Source organism: Marmota monax, unplaced genomic scaffold (genome assembly GCF_021218885.2).
Source record: "Marmota monax isolate L192 unplaced genomic scaffold, Marmota_monax_Labrador192_F-V1.1 WCK01_AAM20220418_F8-fsc00015, whole genome shotgun sequence".
Classification (NCBI taxonomy): Eukaryota; Metazoa; Chordata; class Mammalia; order Rodentia; family Sciuridae; genus Marmota; species Marmota monax.
Window position 1 is genome coordinate 20,596,367 of NW_026692194.1, and position 27,564 is coordinate 20,623,930.

The 27,564-nt window shown below is 43.3% G+C and overlaps 2 protein-coding genes across 2 annotated transcripts in view; one reads left to right on the plus strand and one right to left on the minus strand.

The window, feature by feature from the left end:
• Prkce (protein kinase C epsilon) overlaps positions 1 to 27,564 on the minus strand; it is a 486,225-nt gene that overhangs the window by 188,353 nt on the left and 270,308 nt on the right. The window lies entirely within an intron of this gene.
• Positions 12,075 to 13,116, plus strand: LOC124079376 (large ribosomal subunit protein uL18-like). Its single transcript, XM_046424895.2, has one exon. It carries the CDS (start codon positions 12,147 to 12,149, stop codon positions 13,038 to 13,040), a length of 894 nt encoding a protein of 297 aa, XP_046280851.1. The 5' UTR covers positions 12,075 to 12,146; the 3' UTR covers positions 13,041 to 13,116.

Consider the following 27,564-nt stretch of genomic DNA (forward strand, 5'->3'; position numbering starts at 1 on the left):
TCCCCAATTGTTCCCAAAATATCCTTCACAGTTTTTTTTTTCTTTTCTTTTCATCCAGGAGCTCATTGGAGGTCTTGCCTTACACTTGGCTGCCAGATCTCTTTTGTCTCCTTAGTCTGGAACAATTTCTCTTCTTTCTTTCTATGATACATTCATGGTGTATCCAGGGTGTTGTGTTACAGAATGTTGCACAACATGAACTTGTTTGATTGTTTCTTCCCAATTAGTTTCAGAGTAAATGGAAAGAATACCACACAGGTCTACGTATCAGCAAGTCCAAATGTATCCCTCAGGATCTATACAGATAACCATGTCAATGACATGAACATGAAATGAATGGAAGGAGAAATGTAAAATACTCACTCTTATCAGGAGTTTTAAAAATGCAAAGCAGAACAGCTTTGACATAAGGCGGACGTAACATTTAATACCTAATAAAGAAACACATTTGTTTAAAAATGATATTTTCCGCTATTGGCAAGTTACCAGGAAACTCATTTATTCTTTCACTGCTGGAGGCATTGCCAGTTGACATACATTTTCAGAAAACAATATTACAGTACATAGCCAACAGTACAAAGAGATTCACATCCTTTGATCTGAAAATTCCCTAGGAATTAACTCTAAGTAAATAATTAAATAGAAACTAAAAGCTGTATATTCATAACTTGTAGACATTTCCCACTGCATAGCTATATTAACCAGCAAATAGAAATTAAAAAAAAAAAATGCCGGGCAGGGTAGCACCTGCCTGTAAACCCAGTGACTCAAGAGACTGAGGTGGAAGGATGGCAAGTTCAAGGCCAGCCTCGGCAACTTGGCAAGATCCTGGGAAACTTAGTGAGACTCTGTCTCAAAATGAAAAAAAAAAAGGGGGGGGGCCAGAGATATAGTGGTAAAGTGCACCTGGGTTCAATCCCCAGTATCAAATAGATAAATAAATAGAAATAAATTGTTAAAAGTTGGGGAAGTGGGCCAGGCAAGGTAGTATACACCTATAATCCCAGCAGCTCAAGAGGCTGAGGCAGGAGGATGGAAAGTTCTCACCTCAGTGAGATAGCCTGTCTCTAAATAAAATACAAAATAGGGCTGGGGTGTGGCTCAGTGGTCAAGCACCCCAGAGTTCAGTCCCGGTACCCCCCCCCAAAAAAAAAAAATTCGGAGAGTGGTCTAATGACATAATCATATTACATTTACAACGAGTTTAAGATTGAGAGAAGACCAGAGAAACATGGGGAAATATGGAAAAAAACGTGAAAGCAGAACAAACAATAAACCAATCCCAAATGACACATCTATGGGTGGAAGCTAATATTAAAAAAAAAAAATTAAGCCATACTAGGATGATGGGATTATGTATTTTCTTATTTTTAAGAATGTTCTCCAGTGCTCTCCGGTGATGTTTTAAAGCTTTCTCTCCATCTGAAGTCAAAGGCAATGCTGTGGGGGACTCCCCAGCATGAAGAGGCATGGAGGGCACCAGAGGTTGCCATGGAGAACAGGACAGATGACAAACTTCATCAGCTCTCCAACTGCCCGTGGATCTAAACTGAGTGAACAGCCAGGCTCAAGGGGCAGCCAGAGTGTCCAGACCTGTCCCCTACACCTCTGACTCACTCTGGATGGAGGGTGCTCCTGGCTGTCACTGGAGGCACTCAGCCATGCGCAGCTGGGGTGACTGTGCCTTTGCCTCAGCCTTTGAGGCAGAATCAAGGTTGGCTGACCTCCCAGAAGACCCATCCAGCTCTTCACAGATCCTCTACTGGACTGCTGCCTCTGTCACACAGCAGAAGGGATAAGCCACAAGCCATGTGGGGGGGAGACCGACACAAAGCCTATCTCTTTGGTGAAACCTTCTGTGGAAAGGGAAATCCTGGCTGGTCAGGTGTAATGACAAGAAGGCACCAGAGGCACAAAGCTGAGCAGCCATGTCCCCTGAAGCAGCCAGGCCCCCCACCCTCAGCAACATTCCTGGCATGTCTTCTACTGCCTTCAAATAGTCTGTAAATTTCAACCTCCCAGGAGCTTTTACACCAATGAATATTTAACAGCCCCAGTTGCAGAAGGTTTCAGGCAGGTGGCAGGAAAAGCAAAAAGAGATCTGCAGCATGCAGTTGTTATTCTGTTTATCTAACTCACCTGCTCCCTTCTCCTTGGTGGGCAGACTTCTGAGCTAGATCAGAGGGACACCTTGAAGACAGAGATATGGCCCCTGGCTCCAAACTCTACACCACCTTCTCTGGCTGATCTGGTCATTGAAGGTTTCCCTGGTCCCCTGTGGCCTCCCTTATGAGGCACATCTCTTCCTGAACTGAAAGGGAGCCCAGAGAACCAAATGCATCTCTCACATAAGGTCACAGGCATCTGTTTCAGTTTGTGTTTTTGTTGCTGTGACCAAAATACCCCAAAAGAACAACTTAGTGGAGAAAAGGGTTATTTGGGGCTCATGATTTCTGAGGTCTCAGTCCATTTCTCTGGGCACAAGGTAAGGCCCATGTCATGGGGAAGGGCCCAGTGAGGTGGGAAGGGGCCACAGGGAAGATGCATCCTTCCCAGACACACTCCCAAGGACCCACCTCTTCCAGCCACGTCCCACCTGCCTGCAGTCACCACTCAGTCCACTCAAACTCAAAGGCTCTCACAATCTGGTCACTTTACCTCCCAGTATTCCTGCATCAACACAGGAGATCTAGGGGGTGGGGGTGGGGTACCTCGTATCCAAACCATAACAGTATCCATGACCTTGGCCTTCTCAGGATCCCTTTCAGTTTAGGAAAATCTAGCAGGAATTTCTAAGTCTCAGGCTTGAGAACCCTTGGAGGCCACACTTCCTTCTAAGGTACCTGTGGCAAGGATAAACTAACCTAAGTGTCAACTCAGACCAGACTCACCAATAGGCATGGCTGGCCATCGACTCTCCATGTTCAGGGTCTTGCACAAGGAGGCATGCTGTGAGACCTCTTTTCCCTGAGCTCCTTCTTTTCACCTCTCTTTATGTCCTTGAACAAGTCATTTACTCTTTGGGGCCTCTGTTTCCCTAACTATCAAGATGAGGAAATGAGGCTCTGCCCAAACCCCAAGCTGGTAGTGGCAGCCTTAGGCCACATCAGAGCCTGACCACTGGGGAGTTTAATTTTGCCTCTCAAGAATTCCCTGGTTTGACTTTATGGATTTATTGGTTAAAAATGCAAGGACGGAAAGCAAAACAAGACAGGGTACTGAAAATCAAAGCAGCAGGGCCTTTTATTTATTTATTTTCCCTGAGGAAAATAGGCTATAATATTTTCAAGTGAAACAAATGCTTCATGACAGTGAGTTTTAAATATTAAGTAAATATTTATGTGATGCCAAAGAGTCCATCCTACATGTTGTGCTCTCACAATACACTGGGAAAAAAAATCATGTTCAAAACAGGAAAGAGGAAATGGCAAGTAATTCCTTCAGAGAGATGGTTCTAGGTTATCTGTATCTTCCCGGACTCACACAATGAGCCTCAGAAGCGTCTGAGCACCGAGGCCTGGGATTGTCCGCATGTTTGATTCAGTGTGTAATCTAATCAGAGGAGCATGGGTGGCATTTCAAGATTAGCATCTCAAATTTAATATAAACCGTTTTCTTCTTGCTCTTCTTCCCTTTCTGAATGACCTTTGCTGTATTCATGCCAGAGCTTATATTCTGTTCAGTTATGACAATAAAACCATGGCTAGCTTGTGTTCTATAGGAAAGAAATAAAACACTTCAAGACACTGCATATCCATAGGGCAGGACCAACAGCACAGGTGTGAACTGAGTAACAGGTGTCAATGGTTTGAAAAACAGGGCAGGCAAACCCCAGTCCCGCTGGCCTATGCTTTCTGGTGCCAAGGACACTGTGGTGAGCAGGAAGCCCTGAAGAGAGGGATTTCACTCGAGGGGGAAGTTTACTGGCTCCCAGTCCAGATCCACTCGCTCATTCGTCCCCTCCCTTCTCTGTTCTGTTATGTGATGGAGTCACAGTGGAGCTTCTGGTACCCAAGGCAAGTCACAACCTCAGGAGGAAACCATGGAGCAAAACACCCTTCAGTCAGATCTGCCAAAAGTTCAAAGAGGGCTCCCAGCAGCCACTCAGGACACCAGCCAAGGGAGGGGCCCCAAGTCCCCGCAGTGTCAGTGATGTTCAGGATGAATCACAGGAAACCGAGCCTTCGCTGAACTCTCGGGCACCTGAGTACTTTGTGACATGGGGTCAGGTCCTGCTGTTGTTCATGTTTTGGAATGCAGTATTTACATGTGGCACCGCAGTGCCTGGCTTCACTGGGTATCTGTCTGTCCCCAGTGGTTAGCTGGTGGTTGTGGGGAGGTGGGTACTATCAATGCCAAGCACAGTTTAACATCTCCCTTCCCCCTCAAATAAACAGCAAGCTTTTTGCACTGCAGCTTTAAAGGTTATGAGGTTATTTACTGAGAGGTCCACGCCCTTCCAGTGCTGTTTATATCAGCCATTCCCATCACCCACACGAGGCAGCAGAGTTCAAGGAAGGTGGACACAGTGTGCTGACAATCACAGCCTCTCATGCCCAGGTGACCCTAGATACCCCACTGTGGGCCCTAGAGAGCTGCTCAAGATTAGGCACCTATATGACCTTCCAAAATACCACAATGTACTAGGTTTGTTTGTTTTTTCCCCCTCCAAACCGCTTCTTTGCCAAGGAAGTGTGGATCTCTCATTAATTTTAAAATTAAAATTAAAGAAGAAAAATCATGACCTCTCCCAAAGAAATCTGGAGTCCTGGGCAGGGTTCCCATGAAGCTGACCAGGTCGATATCTCTTACTAGACTACCTAGGCAGGAAAGAGAGTTTCAGAGAGCTCGAAGATAAAAAGAAGAACATAAAAGGCAAAGGAAGACTGGTAAGACAAAGGAGATGGAGAAAGAGAAATAATAAAAGTGACAGGAAGTGCAGGTGATTGTTAAGTCACAGAGCCCAGCTGTTAAGTGGTTAAATGACCCCATACTTTCCCAGAAAGCAGGTGGGTTTGTTTCAGGTAAGATACTCTACTTTCCCTGGTCCTTCAGTTCCTACTGACCAAGATGTGAGCCTGCTATCCTTCTACCCTCCACCCAATTGCCCCTCATCCTGGGGAGATGGACCTTCCTTAGCTCACACAGTAAACTACCCCAAGACCCTACAGAAACAGCTATAGTGGCCAGAGTGCTTGTGGAACTTGTCGACCTCAGAGCAGGAATGAAGAAATCTATTCTCTTCTCACAGATCACTCCCCTCTTCAATCCTGAAGCTGCAAAGGTTGACATGACTACTTCAGGGTTTTGTTTGTTTGTTTTTTAAATAAATGTTATTCTTTTTTCCCTACAGCAAAGCCCAGATCAAATCTTATTATCAGAAAACTAGAATGGAGAGCTTAAAAGTGTGTGTGTGTGTCTGTGTGTGGGGGTTTGTATGTGTGTGTGTGTGTTAAGGCAGGAGAGATAAAACAAAGTCACCATGTTCTGTATTTTATTCTTTCACCAGCTTCCTGAGAAAGCAAGATGGTGGTGTTCAGGAAGGCGTCGAGCTTCGTCCTGGAGCTGCCTGGACTCTCTGGCTAGCGGCCCAACCCAGATGATATCTGCTGAAAGGAGGTTCTTCCTACACCTGTTGTCCAACACCAAGAGCAGAGCAATCTTCCTCCTCCTCTCCTGGTGCTTTTTAAGAGCTCAATCCCCCCCCACCTCCAATTTGCAGCTGAAGAGAACAAACTCCAGTTGATTTCTGGGTGAGAAGTACCTAAAACTTGATATCTCCTTAAGCAGAAGAACTTCAGGATGATTCTTAACCTCTCACTTGCTGGTCACCATACAAAATGGCTCTGGCACTTGGGAAAACACTTGGCACACACAATCTAGAAATCCTACTCCTACGGATTTATTCGAATGAAGTAAAAACTTACATTCACACAAAAGCCTATATGCAAATATTCCTAGCAGCTTTCTTTATAATCACCAAAAAACTGAAAACAATCCAAAGTTCCCTCAACTGGGGGATGGATAAACCCACAAACTGGTGCACATTCATACAGTGAAACTGTACTCAGCAACAAAAAGGAACAAATTATGAATAAAGGCAACTCGGATAAATCCCAAAGCATGATGTTGGCTGGGGGGGAGAAAGCCTACATAGACTGTATATGCCACTTAAATGACATTCTTAAAAAGGCAAAGTTATAGGCATTGAAAAGAGATCCATGGTCACCAGGAGCTGAAGATGAACAGAGGGTTGTCTATGAAAGGGAAAAGATAAAGGGAGAATTTGGGGATCATGAAACCAGTCCACATGTTAATTATGCTATGGGGGGCTGGGGATGTGGCTCAAGCGGTAGCGCGCTCGCCTGGCATGTGTGCGGCCCGGGTTCGATCCTCAGCACCACATACAAAAACAAAGATGTTGTGTCCGCCGAAAACTAAAAAATAAACATTAAAAAATTTCTCTCTCTCTCTCTCTCACTCTTTCTTTAAAAAAATTATTCTAGGGGTTACATGGCTGCATGCATTTGTCAAAACTTGCAGAACTGTATGCTAAAAAAAACCAGTGAATTTTACTGTATGTAAATAAAATCTTATTTAAAAAATAGAGAAAAATAATGCAGGGAGGACCCACTGTATCTTCAGTCCCATGCCAGGAGCTATACAGATTGGAAGAGTGGCCCTGAGGATAGTTTAGAATGCACAGCAACAGAAAGATTTAAATTAACCTGCCACTGAGGACTCCACCAAGCAGAGGGCACTGTCACCATGAGTTCAGAGAAAACTGCTGTGTCTGGTATAATGTCACTGGGCTCGGCCATCTGGCAGGCTTTTCATTCTTCCTTTCTGGGGTGCACCCACCACCCCACCCAGGTGAGTCTCCTGACTTTGCATCCAGAAGTCATGCTCACTCTCCCTGAGATTCCACTGGCACCAATCTTCCTTGTTTCTGCACATGGGTCTTTCTTCCACCTCCTAATTAAAATCTTTCCCATCCTTTATGATCTCACTCCCCCATGAAAAACTTCCTTATCAGAACGGTCCACAGAGATCTCCTCTTCTTTGAACCACCATAGCACTCGGAGTTGTTAACATTCAACTCGTTGCTCATCCATTAAACATTTAATCATGCACTTCCTCAAGTGCACCCTGCAGCGTTCCTTGGCTTCCTCCGCTAGACTGCCAGTCACTTTAAGAAGCCGTCAAGATTCCTTTTGCAATCTTCTTCCCTCCTCACCCCAAAACCCTCATTGCTAGCTCTAATCATTATTAATTGAGTGAAACACCAAAGTATTGACAATAATAGGTAAGGAAAGCAATGTGGTATTAAAGCATATTGTGATTCATCTTCTTACAGCTCAAAATAACTAAGTATTTTTTTTCCATGAATACAATGTGATTAAAATGTCTTTTCACAAAATAAAAGCCATCCCCAGTTCTCACAATTTAACAATCCACCGAGGACCACAATAGCACAGTAAGTACATACGCTTCTTGACGTGCAATTGTTTCCAACCTAAGAGTTCTTTCATGTTACAGCACATTGCAAGGAGGGTTCCCACTCTCTCCTTTTCAAAAATACTAATCAAACCAATTTTGAATATTTCTTTTCTCTTTTAGAAATCCAAGCATCTTGAGTGAATATGCACTCTCTGTGGATGTTTCCTGTTTTCACATATGCTTAAGTCAAATCATTCAATTTCATTAGTCTTTTAATCCTGCAGAACAGAGTTGCAAGAAGAACGTCATGCTGGGTTAAGGCCAGCATATTTGGAGTCTCATGTTATATCTCATTAGGTGTTCTTTGGTCATCTGATAACAGTAAAGGACAAATGGACAATGCAATGTTGATAGAGAATTATTTGATGGTGAGGATATTTCTTTTTTTCAGAAATTTTCTAAATGGCATATAAAGTCATTTGCCTCAGCATCGAGATTTCAGTGATAAGGAAACCATTAGTCCTCACCTGGTTTGGATGTACCAGTCCTTTGTAATGTCATGGAAACATGGTGAATGTATTTGAAGATGGTTTTCTTCTCTGCTCGGAACCACTGGAACCACATGAACACCCTGTACAACCAAAGCTCCCTTCATGATGGGAGAGGAGCACAGAAAAGGCATGGAAAGGTGAGATGGCTGTCCAAACTGGTAACTCCACCAAAGGCCAGGACTTTCTAGCTAAAACCTAAACATGTGGGTTGGGTATATCCCCAAGGAGACAAAGTAAACTGGGCGTGCAAGTACGGCTATAGCAGAGATTAAGACAAACCCAAAAAACTAGGCCTGTGGGTTCTCAGACTTGCTCTTGCCTTCAGATCTCCTGGAGTCTTATTAAGGCAGAACTCTGGGTCCCCACTCAGAGTTTCAATTCATCAGGTCCACGTCAGGGCCTGAGAACTCACATTCTAAGACTCTCAGGAGATGCGGACAGGCCTGGAACTGAGTGAATACACTCTAAGAACTACTGCCCTGTCTTGCCTGCAGTCCCGTGGGTCACCAGAATTGCTGGAGATGTCTGTGCTGAGATGGGAAATGCCCCCGGTCACTCTTCTGTGCTCCAGACTTGCCAGCAGTTGAGGCAGCTCAGGGTGATGGGAGAGAGGGGCTTCTGAGGCACTAGTAAGATGTCTCCAGGGGGGTAAACGGGGAGTCTCAGAGGTCAGCTTCTTACCTCCTGCTACCGGGTGAGCAGGGGAAGCAGCTCTTGTGTGCAGGTGACCCATTCAGCAACCGAGCAAATGGCTGAGTGAAGGTCAAATGTACAAAAGGGGAAACAGAGTCCCTGATTAGGAGGGCACCCCGGTGCCCCTGCAAATGCAGCCAAGTCTCATGAGGGGCTGAAGGAGGGCACTTTGCCCTAAGAGGGAGAGGCAGAAGGCCTGGACACCTGCCCTGTCCCCTGCCTAGCAGCACAGCTCTCCTTTGGTCATCTATGCTCTCCCACATGGAAAACTGAGAAGCTCCAGTTTTATGATCAGCTTCCTCCTCTTTCCTTCCAGTGAGACACGCTGGAGACTTTCTCCCTATAAAACAGTGGCCACCTTCAATACATGCACGCCTTGTTCCTGCCTTCAGAGAGAACAGTCCCATTTCAATGCTCTGGGAACCGTTCTTGGTCCTCACACGGGGGAAGTTCTAAAACTTCCCAGGTGATTTTAACCCAAAAAAATAACATTGAGAACCATGGGTAGACCAGATCTGGGTTTCTTGGGCCCAAAGTCCACATTGTTCTTCTCATATTTCCTGCCCTTGAACTGGGAATGAGGGCATTTTTTTCATAGCAAGGACATTTAAGAGCACTATAGAAAATGGTGTTTAAATGTGTATTTTTAAATCTAATAGGCAAGAGCACTAGGTATGATTGCAGGGGCAAGGCAGAGCCACTCCTATGCCTTAGGAAAATAGACAGCTTGTCCAAGTTTGCCCACATCAACTAGCAAATTAGATTCACCAGGTACCAAAATAACGAGAAGGAATATTGCAGGACACTGGCTCCCAACCCTGGATGCATAATACACTCCCCTGGAGAACTCAGATAAACCTGTGAGGGGGGCCAGCAAGCCAGCCGAGGCTCAAACGCTAGGAGTGGAGCCAGGCACTGGGGACTTTACTGTGTAGTCAGTGTTGGGGAGGCACCGATAGAAAGTGGGTAGTGATACCATCCAAAATCAGAAGAGGTATTGTATGCAGTGACGCACGCCTGTAATCCCAGCAGCTTTGGAGGCTGAGGCAGGAGGATAGAAGAATCATGAGTTCCGAGCCAGCCTCAGCAATTTAGCAAATTGTCCTAAAGCAATTTGACGAGAGATCAGCTTCTTACATCCTGCTACTGGGTGAGCAGGGGAAGCAGTTCTCTAAATAAAAATATTTTTTAAAGGGCTGGGGATGTGACTCACTGGTTAAGCACCACTGGGTTCAATCCCTGGTACCAAAAATGAAAACAAAACAAAACAAAAATCAGAAGAGACACTGAGGAACACAGCAATGAGGGCCTCAGCAGCTGCCAGTGACATCAAACAAGTGTTTTGGTCAATGTCACTTTTGGGGGTGGGGGGACTACTCTGTCAGAGATCCTACAAGGCTTTCTAGGAGGAGAGGGATTGGGTATTCAGAATGAGGGGGAGAGAAACAGGGGAAGAAGGAAGCACACTCTGTCTAAATTGAGAAGGGCAGGAAAAGTGCCCTCACTAGGAGTCCCGTGATGGACTTGGCTCTGACACTGCTCAGGTACGTGAGCCCTGGGTAGGTCATCTCTTGTGCCTTGGCCTCATCCTCCCAGAGATAAAATTGCATAGGATGAGTCTGTGTCTTCAAGTCCCCTTTGGTGCTAAGATCCTCCAGGTGTATTCCATCAAAATCACTAGGGTGTTAAATGTGCATCTGCCTAGACCAGATGGCAGTGGGGAGGGGGCCCCAGAGCCCGCTACCTGTCAAGTCATCTAATGCAAATGCTGAAGTTTTGAAAATAACTGGTCTGGGCTCAGCGCAAAGGTACCATCACTTGAGAATTTCATTATCTCAAACACTGCTCAGTAATGTCAAGAAGGCGACTGGCCTGACCTTCCTGTCTGCTCAATGCGCTGTCAGGGAGAGCCCAGCCTGCCCTGGAAGGCACATCCTCCCGAGGGAACCCACAGTCCTGTTTGGCTTGCTGTGTTTTGTCCCGATGTTTTATAAGCTCCTGGAAAACAGGACCTGGCTGTCTCATGTGGGATCTTGGTGTTGTGTGGCACAACACGACTTCAACAAAGCACTTTCAGTCTTCTTTTCCTTAAAAAAAAAAAAGTGTGTGGAAAGCTGCACGTCAATGTACTTTCCATCCATCAAACCTAATATTTGATGTACATTAAATGCTATATAGGGGTACCCTGTGGAGAGTGCTTTTGAAGAGTGACTAAATGTTTTAGTAAGGCTAATAATTACACCTTAATTCAGCTATTGGGTAAATCTAAATTTTAACATAGCAATTTCAGCGTAAAATAGAGGTTGCTTTATGCTCCTTTAATTCGAACTTTTACCAATAGTGCCTGGGGTATTTTCTAATAAATTTGCTTGAGTTCATGCTCCTTTAGAATGTATACTTTGAGCAAAAGGAGGGGTGAGTTGAATCAATGAGACAAAGAGAGAGAGAGGGAGAGAGAAGGAGTTACACAGTACAATGACTTACAGTAAGGCCCAAGAGGAGAATGGTACAATGGAATGAGCATGATCGCTATGAGCTGGGGACCTGGGTTCCTAGTCCTGTGCTTGGGTAAGTTCCTTGCATTCTCTGGGATTCAGTTTATCTGTGTGAAGATATGGAAATGTCCAACTAAGTGATTTCTAAGTCCTTTTCAGTTCTGATATTCTAGGATTTGAGGGTTCTGTGGACAGCCTACATCAGCTGAAATTGTCCAGTTTTACAGTCCTAGAACTGCTCTGATAGCACGTTTAATCAGGTTGGCACAAACTCAGAGGGTGCACTGTGGGAGAGCCAAATTCACTGTGCCTGATTGTATAGATTGTGTACTGCACAAAAGCCCTCAGCCTTTGCTACTCTTGCCTCCTGCACAGGGCTGCACTGGCTCCACTGGGATCCCAATTTTGTTTGGTGCTGCATGGTCTAGCCTGGCTCGAGCAAGAGCGGACATTTAAACTTAAAAGCAGTGGAGCTCGAATCTGTGGTTAACATCTAAGTGTGGCCCTAGGTCAAAAGGCCTCCCTTCTGGGCTGGGAGGGACCCTGGCTCAGGTGTTGAGGCCACGGATACAGAATATCCCCTAGTTTCAATGAAGACATAAGGAGTAAGCAGCAGTTGTAGAAGCCCAAAGACTTGCAAGGCAGAGGGCCACATCTGAGATGCCCATGAAGTCTCCGTGAAGCTGCTTCCTAGGTGACCAGGTTCCTGCCCACGGCCTGAGGTTAAAGCTTGTCTAGAGCAGTGGTTCACAGTCCTGGTCACTTATTCACCTGGGAAGCTGGTACAGCCACCGACTCCAGAGTCACTCCAGTCAGCTCCCCAGGAAACTCGCTGCAGCCAGCACAGCAGGCAACATCACAGGGTGTGCAGAACACTGGTTTAAAGTGCAGGTCTGTTTCTCCCCTGTAGCGCTGTTGGGCCTGCAGGTCTGTGTGGATCCGCGGACCTGGGTCTCTGTTCCGCAGGATGGGATTTGTTAAAGTTGTGAAGAATAAGGCCTACTTTAAGAGATACCAAGTGAAATTTAGAAGACGACGAGAGGGCAAAACTGATTACTATGCTCGGAAACGCTTGGTGATCCAGGACAAAAATAAGTACAACACACCCAAATACAGGATGATAGTTCGTGTAACTAACAGAGATATCATTTGCCAGATTGCTTATGCCCGTATAGAAGGGGATATGACAGTCTGCGCGGCATATGCACATGAACTACCAAAATATGGTGTGAAAGTTGGCCTAACAAATTATGCTGCAGCATATTGTACAGGCCTGCTGCTGGCCCGCAAGCTTCTCAATAGGTTTGGTATGGACAAGATTTATGAAGGCCAAATGGAGGTGACTGGAGATGAATACAATGTGGAAAGCATTGATAGTCAACCTGGTGCCTTCACCTGCTATTTGGATGCAGGCCTTGCTAGAACTACAACTGGCAATAAAGTTTTTGGGGCCCTGAAGGGAGCTGTGGATGGAGGCTTGTCTATCCCCCATAGTACCAAACGATTCCCTGGTTATGATTCTGAAAGCAAGGAGTTCAATGCAGAAGTACATCGGAAGCACATTATGGGTCAGAATGTTGCAGATTACATGCGCTATCTAATGGAAGAAGATGAAGATGCTTACAAGAAACCGTTTTCTCAGTATATAAAGAACAACGTTACCCCTGACATGATGGAGGAAATGTATAAGAAAGCTCATTCTGCTATACGAGAGAATCCAGTCTATGAGAAAAAGCCCAAGAGAGAAGTTAAAAAGAAGAGGTGGAACCGTCCTAAAATGTCCCTTGCCCAGAAGAAAGATCGGGTAGCTCAAAAGAAGGCAAGCTTCCTCAGAGCTCAGGAACGGGCTGCTGAGAGCTAAACCAAACAACAGTTTTTCTATGAAGTTTTTTCAGATACAGATAATAAACTTATTGAACCAGCAAAAAAAATAAAATAATAAAGTACAGGTCTGGGCACTGGGTTTTACGCCATGGGAACGTTCAGAGTGCGATTCACAATCATGACCATGATAGACAACACCAGAGGACGTGCAAGGACACCACTAGGGGCTTTCTTGTCTTGATGACCAAGTGAATATGGCCCGAAGCAGAAACTCCCGGTGCCACCAAGTGTGCCAACAGAGGAGTTGAGCCCAGTAGCTCAAGTACATTTAATGAGAGGAGCCGGGATCTCAAGGGACTCAAGAAATGCCAGTCCTAGCACTTGCCCACCAACCACTGCTCCTGGTCCTTGAACGTGTCTCACCTTGAGCCAACAGGACAAGCATGACCAAGAGACCCTGGGCAGACATAGGGCTGAGCTGCACCCCACCCCGGCCATACCATCTGTCTCTTTCTGTGAAACCGAAGTTGTCTTTTTCTCTATGTCTCATTGCACATTTGGCCTGCGACATCATCAGACCAGGGATCCGGTAATCCCTGGGGAAACTGGGGCAGAGTCGAGAATAAACCCTGGTAATGACCTTGACAGCTATTTTCTCCTCACTCAGCCAGAGTTCCTCATGCAAATAAGCTGTGACATCTTTATCAGCTATCTTCAAAATTAGAATGTGAGAAGCAGGAATAAATTAGCTCTCAGTGAATGTAACTGAAAGTCTGCCAGGATATTTCAAGATAAAGCTCTTCATAATAAAACATGAAAATCAAACACACTTGTCTAAAGATCAAAGATTGGCCCATGTCCATTACAGGGTGATAAATTATCTGATGTGTAAAACAGTGACCTGTTTTTAATCCTGCTTTTAAAACTAAGCATGAGTTTTTCATAAATGTATTGATTTCATTAAAGAAAAGAATAATAACTTTGCTGAAGACTTTTCAGCCTTCGGTCAAAATTTTACTTTGTGGAAAACTTTTTAGTTAGGTTTCCCAGGATACCAATTAGGAGCATATTTTCTAAGGATTTATTTTAGGCAAGGGTTTTGCTTCATAAGGAAGAAGTTCAAAACGTGAATAAATCTAACCATTTGAAAAAAAATCAGTAATTCAAATATGAATGCTGTACTTTAAATCCCAGTAGGTTTCTTATGGAATTTAAAAAACTAATCCTAAAATGCCCGGAAGAAAAATAGCAAAAATTGTGGATAAAGCAGAATAAATAATGGGAGGCTCCTCCAATACCAAAATTTATTTTATAGTTAAAACAATTAAAATAGTGTAAATTGACTCAGAGGCACAAACAGATAATAAAAAAATAAACAAAGTAAACCAGAAACAAGAGAAAGTTCAATGGGAAAACATGGAATGATCCTAGGTTCACTGGTTGTCAAATTGGGTGGGGCAGGGGACAGAATTAGACACAAGCATAAAAAGCAAAACACCAAAACTTTTATTTTAAAAATAATAAAATATTAACATGTCATTTAAAGGATATATTAAACAGAATGCAAAAAATACAAGTCAAATATAATCATACTAAAATATAAATTTTTTTGCCCAGAAGATACAACAAATTATAATGACAGGCCACAAACACTGAGAAAAGACATTTGAAACAGATGACAAATTCGGACTTATTTGTTCAATGTATATCAAAAGGTCCTACTTTCAATAAGAAAAAGACTAAGACTTATGACTAAGGAGAAAAATAAGCAAAGGACAGGAACATTTTCTTCTGGGGGACAGAGAATTGCAAGGAATCCTAAAAGGACCTCAACCTCATAAGTAACCGGAGAAACACAAATTGAAACAATAATTCCTTATCGTTATACCATATATCATCATGCCATGTTATACTAACTGGTTGGCAAAAAATAAAATCTGACATTGTTAAGGGTTGGTGAGGATATAAACAATGCTTACATATTGCTGATGGGATGTGAATACTTTTAGCCCTGTTGAAAAGCAATTTGGCAATAATTGACTAGGCAGATGAATACATCCTATGAGATAGCAGTTCCTTCCTAAGGATACAGCCTGGAGAAAGTGGCACAATATACCCAGAGAGACACAAAGATAATCACCAGAACACTGTGATAGTAAAAAATTCAAAAGAACTAAAATATTCACCAAAAAGCGAATGGATAAATAATGTGACGTTGTCATAGGAGGAATATCATTAGTACTTAAAAAGAATGAACTAGGTTTATAATATCAACACAGATACATCTTTAATACACAGTGATTCCTTTTAAAAGGCAAATTACAAAATAATACATACCATATAGCATTTATATAAAATCTAATTCACAACACAAACATTTATGAATACACGAGCATGTTTTTCTTTACAAAGCACACATGTGAATGGGCTAAACACCAAATTTCATTCAGCCCAGTGGTTATATCTGGGGGACATAAGAGTAGAAACCCCCAATCTCAAGGGTACTTCAACCGGATCTAATGTTTTATTTCTTTAACAGAGCAAATGAAAAAGATCCAAAGCAAAAATTAAATGTTTCGTGTTTGTTAACTGTGAGTAATGAATATTTAGACTGCCACTAAATTATTCATATGTTTTCATCTGTTTAAAATATTCTCAATTTTTTTAATGGCTCTGGGTGCCCATGTACTGATAAGCACTTGTCCTGGATCTGCCACACTATGGTACAGCAAGGACCCGGTGCACTGAAGTTGAAGATGTGACAATAAACATGACATATGCAATCGTCTTGTATAGTACAACTTTAAAACAGATGCAACTTATAGATTTATTCATTGTTCCTCAGAGCCACAGTTATCAGGCAGTGCCTAACATTTAGACCTAGCGTTTATATACGTGAGCAATACCTGAGCGGGTCAGGAGGCCGAGATGGGAGGATGGCAAGTTCCAGGCCAGCCTCAGCAACTTAGCAAGACCATCCGTAACTTAGAGAGACCCTGTCCCAAAATTAAAAGATTAAAAAGGGTTAGAAATGTAGCTCAGTGGTAAAGCAGCCCTGGGTTCAATACCCAAAACCCAAATAAATTAATTGATTCGTTAAAATAAAATAAAAATGTGATTTATTTTGTAGTACTGGGGGTTGAACCCAGGGGCACTCTACCATTAAGCTATATCCCTTGCCCTTTTTAATTTATCTTGAGACAGGGTTGTGATCAATTGCTTAGAGTCTTACTAACTTGCAGAGCCTGAACTTGAACTTGAAATCCTCCTGCCTTAGCCTCCCAAGACACTGGGATTATAAGCATGTGTGACTATGCCTGGCTATATAATTCATTTTTACACCTCTAAACTTTGTTGGGGGAAAATAGGTGAGAAAAGGAATACAAAGTTCATAGCAAGAAATCCTGACTTGATAGTCTCACCCCCAAGAAATAACCCCAATCACACAATTTTAGTTCTATAGAAATGCCACGTAGAGAATCACCTCTGGCACAAATCTGGATGCCTACCAACTGGAAAAAGGAGCAAGCGGAATGGCAAACTGGTAGAATACAAATGGTGATTGCAAAGACCGTGTGGCAAAATGGACAAATACTTACTAAAAATAAATTTTCCAAGAGCACACTGACATACCCCATAAAAAGATGTCTTCGGGTAGCCAAAGATCAGCTGATGTGTACAAGTAAAAGAGCTCAGTATGAACATTATTTTTATTTTTTTTTTAACATTTTAATACTTTTTTTTAGTTTGTATCATTTATTTCTTAAATATATTTTGAAGGGCAATAGTTTTTTGGTATAATTCATATACCATACAACTTACCAGCTGAAAGTGCATCATTAACAGATTGTGCAAGCAGTCCCACAATTTTACAACATTTTTATCACCCCCTGAAAAAGCACCATACCTCTAGCTGGCATCTCCCATCCCGCAGACCCTCAGCCCCTGTCAATCACTAATTTACTTTCTGTCTCTATGGATTTGCCTATTCTGGACATGCCATACAAATGGAATCATACAATACGTGGTGTTCTGTAACCAGCTATTTTTCACTCAGCATGATGTCTTCAAGGTTCATCCATATGGTAGCATGTATCAGTACTTCCTTTCTTTTTATCACTGAATACTATTTCATTGCATGTATATACCATACTTCATGCTCATGGACCTGTTTTTACAATAAAATAAATATACCAGGTGATAGAGAGTGGTTCAGAGAGTTTTCTGCCCACCCTCTTTGGACATATATTTCTTTTGGTGGCTGAGAGATGCTAGAGGACATAAACTTCCCAGACTCTAGGTCTCAAGGGTTTGCCAAGAAACTACATCAGACAGTTGTTTGGGGAGTTCCTGGCTGCTGCAAACCACCGTGCTACATACACCTGGTGTAGAGGAGTTGAGACTCCACTGAGCAGCAGTTAAGCTTGCACTGGTGCAGAATCCTGAGCTGTTCCAGAACACAGTCACCTTTATTCATACTTTCTCCCCACAGAAACCCCATCAGACAGGCAGGGGAGGAACTGACCAGCAAACCTGATTCCATTGACCTCAAATTCATCCTCTTTATAGCATTCTACCAAGAGCCTCTTACAAATGGCTATTTCCCAAGACTCCAGCCAGAATCTCACTAAGATTAGGGACAGTTAGGTGGCAGGGAGACCATCACCATCTCTTGCCATCTTTGATTTACCCTGAATAGGAGCTGGAGGGCTGAATCTCATGGGATTAGACAGCTCTATTCTCAGGGTCCTCATCCTCTCTCCCCACAAATGGACAGGTGTTTACCTGCTTTCCCTACAAAGCCTGGGAAGTGCTGAGCCAGCATGTTTCAAGGTTCTGACTTGGGTCATTTATAACCCATATCCTTTCCACAAAATTTAAATAGATTCAAGTGAAGTGAGCCAGAAAACAAATGGGAAAGCAAATAGGCCAAATGGCCTTCTTGCACAGTTAGTCACAGTTGACCAAGCGTGACTCACAGCCACCAATGATCTTATCCAGGGTCCTGTGGCAATCCCAGAGCCTGGTGGTGGGCAGGGATGTAAAAGATGCAGGTCTCCCCCTGGGTCTTTCATAAAGTAGTTCCACACACCCTGGTCATCTTGGTGGTCATTCAGCAATATCCTATATACTCTAAGGGGGCTCTTCCATGTATTCCCAGTCAATCCTCTTCTTGCAGAAGGGAAAACTTATGGCATTAATAAACACAAAATAACTTGTACACGGAGAGCATCAAATCTACTCCATGAGCCCATTTTATTTTTTGGTTCATCATAACCACCAATTATGGCTTTACATGTAGGTATAAGTGGCCATTCCTGTGGTATCATTTAAGGAAATGGGGATGCCCTTCTTCAAATGGTCTTCCCCGACTAGTGCCTAATAATTCTCCACTAAAAGTCATTCTTTCCTCCCAAAAGGCTATATAAAAAGAGTCCAAGAGTCCTGGATGCCAGATGTCCGGATTCTAATTCTGGTCTGTACCAGTGAAGCACAGTTGTGGGGCCTCTCTGTAAGGTGTCTGTAAGGAAGAGGTAATAATGGTATCTACCTTAGTGGTGACTGTGAGGGCTCAATGTGATAACTCATAGAAAGCACTTAGAATAGTGTCTGCTCAGAAAATGACAGCTATGGCTGTAGTTATTGTGTAGTGTCACTGCCCTGGGTGAAAACCTCCTCCAACACCAAAATCCTCCTGGACACATCCTAGTCTTAATGCACTGATATGTCAATCATCTCCCTGCCAAATGGGGGAAACCAGGGAGTGGGGAGACTGGGAGAGGAGTAGGAAGTGGAAAGACCACTAGTGCACAAGGAAAGGGTGATGACAAGGGTCCCTGCGTTACTATGAGCCACCTCTGTTGCCATTGCAAAATCCTCTAGTGGAAAATTCACCAGCCTAAATATACAAGGATTAACAAGTGAGGACACTGAAGTGAGGGTTTTGGGGTTTTGGTTTTGCTTATATTGAGGATTAATTTATACAATGTGGAATGCACAGATCTTAAATGTACAAGTCAATAAGTTTTGACAACTGTATACAGCAGCACAGCCACCCCTCAACCAGAACCGTCTTTTATGTGCATGATCGAAAGCATCTTTTACAGAGGTCAAGCTTGGGAATAGCAGCTCAGAGACATAAGAGGCCCTTCCCTACAGTCCCTGAGGCCACCCACAAGCAACAGAACAAAAGTAGCATCAAGAAATCAGGATGCAGTAAAGAGAAGTACAGTAGTAATTCAGAATGGAGAGCAGAACTGAGTCATCACCAAATGATTCAGTCCTAAAAGGATTTGGGGTCAATGAATTCAGGCATGAATATGCACAGAATGGCCTTGTGGGGGCTGAGCATGGGAATAGACCAGAACACCTAGATTCTTCCACACCTGACTCAGACCTCACCCTGCTCTGCCTCTGAACAGATCACATCACAGCTCAGTGCCTATTTCCAAACCTGTAAAACAATGAGAGTAGACCAAACCCTTTCACATCTTCTGGCTCTAGCAACTTCACCCTGGGTTGGTTTTCTAGGCAGGACAATGTTGCTGCACGGTGATTCCAAATTTTCCTTTGTTTACTTAACACAGACACAGCCTCCTCTGCAGCTGTCTGTATATTCTGCAAACTGGGAACTCTCCTGATAAAGTGGACACAGGAAAGCAGGAGAGGAGGCTTGGTTTACTTTAAGATAGTATAACTTAGTGCCATTTTTTTTTAATATTCTAGCATCTGGTGAGAACTTTATATTTCTGTGTCCTTCCCAAAGGCATCTGGGACAGTTAAACAAGAAAAGATTTAAGGGGCAAAAAAAGGTTCTGAAAGAAGAAATTCTGGACAGTGTAATCTCAATGATTCTGAGCCTTCATAGGAAAACCAATTCTCATCTTGTGTGTCCAAATTCTAACTAATCTGCAAAGGCCAATTCAAATGTTTCTGCTCCCTTGAAGCCCTCCCTTAGTTCCTGGTGAGAGGGTTCCAAGTAGAATTCCCAGGGCCCTCTACCTGCACCCTTCTTTTGGCACAAATACAATAGTACCTACATGAGACGTTATGGTCCTTTTTATCTTTTGTAGGTTGGGTAAGTGCTTTTATTCATGGTAAATGCAAAATCATTTTTAATGGAGGAACAAATGTATAAATGTTAGTTTGGTTTAGGGTATATTTAATCGTGTCCTTTAACAAAGGAATTTACCACCTACAATATTCAAAAATGGCAAACTACCTAAAATGAACTCTTAAAGCCACCCAAATCTTTGCTGCTGAGTCCTCACCCCAAGATGCAATCATTCTCTTTGGCATTTACTAAATGCCATAAAAGTTGAAATACTGTCTGAAATAAATGATAATTCTAACCACACATATTTGTGTAACGCTTTAAAGTATATAAAGAACAGCAGTGACTACTTCTGGAAAGTAGGGCTACAAGGCTGGGGAGGTTGGATATTTTTCATTTTACATCTTAAAGTCTCTTAAGTAATGCTAAAGGTGTCTTACTATTAGTACATATGGCATTTAATAGTTAAAAGTTTAAAAATTTATGCAAAGTTTAATTCGTATACTTAATTATATATGTACTAAAACATGTATAATGTGTTAAAAAGCACTTTCTTGTTGAAAAAGCTGAATCTCAAGGAGATTAAGTGACTTTCCCAACAGTTAATTGCAGAACTGGAAAACAGACCATGCTTATGTAACACAGCATAGCACACAGTGGAATTTGTATTCCATTCAGCTTTGAATGCTTCCTGTGAGGACCCTCTCATTGATTCTCCAGTAATTTATTAATTACATGCCCTGGGCCAGCCCAGGTCCCACCCTGAGACCTTTCATATAATAATGGATGTACATTCCTCATGCATGACATGTCACATGTAATACGACAATCAATACTATTGATTATAATGAAATTTATAAGATACTTGTTCATTTATACCACCTAAATGAAATTTATAAGATACTTGTTCATTTATACCACCTAAATGTTGCTTATACTTTGTATTATGTTTTTCACTTGTACAATATGGAAGTCATCAACCAAATGATAGTATGATGTCAATACTCTTATCCTATCTATATACTACTACTACTACTACTAATAATAATAATAATAATAATAATAATAATAATACTTGCAGTACTGGGGATTAAACCCAGGGCCTCACATATGCCAGGAAAGCACTCTATCACTGAGTGTACCTACAGTCCCTTTTTATTTTATTTTGAGACAAAGTCACTAAGTTGCCCATGCTGGCCTCAAACTTGTGATCATTCTGCCTCAGCCTCCCAAGTATCTGGGATTATAGGCATGTACCACCATGCTCAACTCCCACCTGGAAATTTTTTGAGGCATCTCAGGATGCACCCAAATAAGCAGTCTTTGGCCAAAAATGTTCCTTTAATTGACATCTTTGGAACTTAACTAGCACAATAATTCATTTTGTCAACATTTAACAGGTAGAATCAGAATCAAGGTCTCATAGGAATTGCTCTAGATAAATCTGAGAAGGAAAAAAATATGTTTGTTATTAGTGCCTGGTCCCTACACATCTCTCTCTAAGCAAGAGTGCTCACATTCTATGGATCATGCCAGGAGACACACCTCAAAAAGAAGTAATAAATGCAGACCAGCGGTTAGGCTTGGTTTCCAAGAGTTTGCTTTGACAGCTCTTGGGAAAGATGGAGCCACCTCAGACAGAGCTTCAGCTACCTGCAGCAGGCTCTTGCCTGGCTCTCCTGTTTTAATCAGAGTAGAAAAGGTAAACCTCTCCTGCAGCGAGTGTCTTTTATCCCATTGAACAACCTCCCTACAATCAGTGAATTTATCACCTCCAAGCAAGAACCAGCCAGGAAAAGCCATCATGTTATCATAAAATGCTAGGGCTCAAGTGCACCTTCAAGGTTGTCTAGTCAATAACTTTCCATCACTTGAAGTCCCTCCACAGCTCCTCCAGTGCATGCTTGAGTTGCCCAATGACCAAGGCACCACTCATGTCAGGGTAAGTGACTTTAGTTTTCATCTGGTCCTCAGGCCCTCAACTGATGGAATTGTGCTAGCTGAATTCCCCCTTTCCTCTCCCCTTTAATTCAACTGCCCATCCTTCAGGATACAGCTGAAGTCCTATAAATTCCTGAAAGCCTCCCACGGAGCCACCTATCGTGGCCCTCCTCCTGCAGTCTGGCTCTTCATAAACATCCACAAGTGACAAGTCTGATGTAGGTCTGTAGTCTCCCAAACCAAGCATTAAGCATCCTGAGCTGCAGCCACATCTTTTCCTCTCACCTGCCCTCAGATCACCTTGTACCAGGGATGATACAACAGATGATGTCCTGGCTGACTACACAGAGAAGGCCCTGATCCCCAATGTCGAGTGCCACATGCTGGCTTCTTAAGGTTCAAATCTGATCCCAGCAATCAGGATGGGTTAAAGCAGTCAGCAGGTGGCTATAAGAGGCGTTTCCCACGGGACTAACTATGCTACGGTGCCCCTTCCATTTCTGGGAGTGTCTGTCCCTGCTTTTGGTTAATCCTAAGTCATTTGCTCAGTTGGGAATAGGTATCTATTAAGTTTTCAATCACTGTAGGTTATTTTTAAAATGTATTTGAGTTGCGGGAGGTGCTGGTGTTTGTATATATGGTAGTGAGCAAAGGTGAGTGTATGTGTGATGTGCATATGTTACATGAGTATGGGGTAGGCATCAGCATAAGCATATGAGCGTATGAGCACATGAGTGTGCACATGTATACTGTACACAGTGTACACGCACATGTCTCCTCTTTGCTCTTCCCCAGTTGACATACTTCCTGCTTGTTCCATTTTTTTTTTTTTTGCTCCTACTTGGATTGACTAAGCCAGAATTCTACACGTTTTTTTATTTCACATACAAGCCAAATATTTTTTTCCTTATAAATTATAAAAATGTACTCTTAGCCACTCACACATTAAATATTAAAGCCCAGCATTTTTTGTTGCTGTTTCTTAGGTAAGAAAATGAATACAGATGGAAAGTCTATTGTTTCCAAATCCCAGTAGCTCATCCTGCCTAGCAAGGGCTCTCTACAAATTCCATTCTGGACACTCCCTTTAAGCCACAGCTGCCTCTAATCTGGTCTCTTCCCAATTCCTAGACACACACACACACACACACACACATGCATGCACATACACATATTCACACACATGCACATACACACACATCGTACTTAGGGCTATTATATTATTCGAAGCATATATCAGGTGATGAATGGGAAGCAAGGTCTGAGTTCTTTTGCACAAGACAGAAACCTGCACTTTGTATTGCTGATGCAAATTTCTGAAAGTCAGAAAAGTAAGGGAGAAAGGAAGGCAGGAAGACGCAGATGAATTCTAAAACACCAAGTCAACTAAGCAAGGAGACTCTGGGCGGTCATACTGGGGGCAGGCAAGGGTGTTCCTGTTTTCTGAATGTACTCGCTGGCAGTTCACTGCCAGCCCAGCACAGAGAGGGGTCAGATCGCACCCACATCCCAGCAATGACAGCAGATTCCCACAATGCATAGCAAGCAAGCCTTAAAACTCCATTTGCTACCCCTGGAGCCACTTGAGAATGACATTTTTAAAAATTCATTGCATTTTCTCTTAATGACATGAACTTGAAAATGGGTCTGAAAGTCTTAGAAATCTGGTCAAAAAAAAAAAGTGACCAGAGGGCACTCTCTAGGAATGCCTGGGATAAAATGAAGAATGAGGAGCAGAGGGGGAAGTAAGGTGTGTCCCCGGGTCCCGCCACTCGCCAGTAAGTCACATTAGGTAAGAAAAAGGAGCCCAGAGGAAGGTGGTGGGGCTGGTTAAACACAAGCCTGTCTCTTGCCTGTCACTGCTGGAGAGACTAGAACAAATGCTTAAGATCTTTAATAACATGTCACACTGTGTCAAATGTCTCTGACACACCTGTATCCATTATTCCAGCGAAGCCCCAAGTAACCCTGAGAAGGAAACTCTGTATCATCTGCAGAGGTTCACTTTCTCTGGCTTTTGTTTTTGTTTTTTCATTTTCCAGGAGAAGAAACAACAAGGAGAGTTATAGGCCAGCACCTCCTCCCCGCTGGCTGGGCGCTCTGGGCTGGATCTCACCAGGACAGTGGGGTTGGATGAGGTCGGAGCCAGAGCAGAATCAGCCTATTGTGTCGGATTCCCGAGCACTGACCACACTACTCCAGGAGGGCAGGGAGCTCAGAGCTCACCAGAGAGGTACCAATGAGGTGCCTGCTGTGCCTAAGGGAGTGAGAAGGCCCCCAGCCTCTGCTCTGCGGGTTCACAATCTAATGCATCTGAAAGCAGGCCAATGTTTTAGAGACTTGTAAATCAGTGAGAGGGAAAACTGGCACAAGTTTGCAAGTACTGGCTTTCTCAATTCAAGCAAATTTGCATATTTGTTTACTTTGTTCTACAAAGTTGCCGAATAAGGCATGATACAACAAATTTGTGGTCAAATAGCCGGGAAAGGGCAACATTTATGCCAAGGCAAGGGATCTATAAGTGATGAAGGAATGCAAATGAGAGGCCTGGAAAAAAGTTCATCAACTGAATAAATAACTACAGCAAGAATGGATGGGGGTGATCACTAAAATGTCCAAAAATTCGGTTGAGGAAACAAGGCAGGAATTGGGGGGTATTTATAGAGTAGGTAGGCAGGATGTTGGTTCCGGTTCACCCAGGACAATCCTCAATTGCACCCAGTTCTCAGACATTGCAAATAGTGAAGAGTGCCCTTTTCATTCTCAACTGTGTCCTTTCTTTGAGGCTCAACTGTGTGGTCACCTTTAGTTCTCAAAAACCCAGAAACTGCACTGACTTGCCAGATAACACCCCTGCAGGCAAGCTGTCTACACTGGCTTCGGCATTCAGCCAGACCCTCCGAGGGGCTCAACACCACCCACTCAGCCCTGCCCTCCAGGGGGAGTGTACTCCTATTCTTCTCCAGAGCAGATGGCTACGTGTGAATGGAGACAGTCTTCATTCTTCATTTCCAAGGCCACACAGATTCCTGAGAATGCGAGAGGAACAGAGGGAGGAGAAAGAGAAGAGGTGGAAGAAGAGAGAGACGGACTTTGCAGTCAGGCTTCTGAGTGACAGTGATGGGGATGTGAGGGTAAACCGTGTCCCACAGCAGAGAATCCTGTGTGGTGGCCAGGAGGGCGACAGACCTTGGTTCCAGTGAGACCTGTGTTCTCTCAGAGCCCCATGGTGCTTTTCTCTGCCTCAGTTTCCTCATCTCTAAAGAAGGCATAATATCTACCTTCAGAGTTGGTATGACATTGAGAATATTACTCGGACACACTACCAGACCCACAGTAGACCCTCAAGAATGTTAGCTATTATCAGAACAATGATATATACAGAAGAGGAGTGTTCTTAAAACCAAACCACCTAAAATGTGAAACCTGTCAGGTTTTAGCCCCAACCCATGATATTGTAACTCAGGTCACCCTTCAAGAAACAGGAAGTCATAGGTGTAGTGTGAAGGCGACCTCTGTAGCAGGCCAAGCGACACAGCTAAGGCTGAGACAACAACAGTATCTGCTCTAACCACCTAAGCAGGTATTTTTATTTAAATGTAACTATGAAACTGTAAACAGAAGGAAAACATTTTTAAAGCATAGATAGATAAATACAAATGGAAGTTGAATCCTTTCTTCCCAACAATGGGGGTTGGCCTTGCTCTTCCCTGGAAACCCTCTTTGGTGGTCATTACCTCAGAAGCCCATCAAAGAAGTCTGGAGCTTCTGTGGAGTTCAAAATGCTCTCCCTGGAAGCTCTGTGTCACACCAGGCTCTGGGCTTGATGCTGCAGATTCCATTCAAGAGAGTTTCTGGCAGGTGTTGGGTAAACACCTGCAGATTGATTATAGACCCAAAGTGTAAGAGGGATAGGAAAGCCTTAGTTTTTGCTCCTGCTGCATTTAATAAGAACACAGACTATATGAGGCTGTGGGGTGGAGGGAGTCTAAGAACTGAGAAGCAGTGTTCCCCACACCAAAGGAAAAATCCAGAGGCCCCCACAACCATGCTTTACAACTCAAGTGAAATGTGGCATTGGGATTCTTAACTGTTAAGAAATGATGACAAAAATCAAAGATTATGAAAAAATAGGAGGGTGCAGCCTGCTTGGTGGACTCTCTGGCCTTCACATGAGAAAGGCCAGGAATCTGGCTGTATTTTCTGAACCCACCCACCATGGCCACATGGGGGCGCCCGAGTCAATGCCTTGGATCTGGGGCCTCCCTCTGGTTTCTTCTCTCTCAAGAAACACTTTGGAGGAGGAAGACAGGGCAGAGGCGCTACTGGATGAGTCCTCTCTTGGCCCACTGCCACCAAGGCAGTGACTCAGGCAGATTGTCCTTGGGTGTTTCGGAGCTGTGTGGGTGCCGGCCCAAAGGCTTCCCCTTGCTTTCTAAGCACATTCCTGGCACTGCCTGGGGCACAGGTTACTGAGTTATGACACGGGGAGGGGAAGAGAGTGGAATAAATAAGTGCAATTTTAAAATAAAATTATCTCCAAACCTGATACCAGCAGAGCAAATGAATAACTCCAAAAAAAAGGACTTTGGAGTACATCAGACTGGTAACAGGTGGGTAAAGAGTAGTGGGCTACAGTGGCATCTGTGGCACCTGTGGCACCAATGGCAGGCTGGCCCTCAGTGTCAGCCTTCTCTGGGTAAAGAACCCAGCCTCAGATGCAGGGCGGGAGGCTGGCTCCCAAATGACACTGTACTGTACTCTCAACAGAGGAGGTCCTGCACTCACGGTCCCCCCAGGGGACAGATGGGGGCCCAAAGCCCCCGAATCACCAGGCATCAGCAGGACGGGCCCACTTTAAAGAGCATGAGGGAAACAAACACACACTGAAGCTACAGCTCATTAAGAGGCTGTTTAAAATGCAATGACTCAGCTAAGTCATGATTTTATTTGAAAATTTTGGAAAAAATATTTTAAATTTTATTTATGAACATGGAAGAGAAAGCAAATTTTCATGTATTAATATTTTTGTTTTTTGATGAAAGAGTACTCAAAGAAGTTCTTAGCTTAAGGCCAGTTCTAGGACAGGGGGTTCCTTCCTCTCTACCCCTCTTATTTGTAGTGAGTGAATGGTATTTGCTTGATTAAAAAGTTAAAGCAAAGAATCATGCAAAAATAAAATCTATGAACCTTAAATAATTTAACTGTCAGCATGCATTCAGTCTTGTAACATTTTTCTGAAAGCAAATAACATACATATACTCATTTGCCACTGATGGGAGGTCAAGGTCTTTGAGAATGATCCCTATTTTGAGTTCTGCACTGTCTCTATGATTTCCAATTTTGGTGTCTTTTTAGCAGTGCAAAAAAAAAGTGAGCTAAATTCAGGATCTTTTTAGAGCTTTATTATCTAGACTTTTATTGTTCATTCTCTCACCTATAATTCAATAGCAATTTTTATGATCTTTGACTCTTTCCATCACACAATCCACTTTTCATAGAAAAGTTTTCTTTTCTCACTCATACTTCATTAAATAAACTTCCATGAAAGTTATATGATTACAAT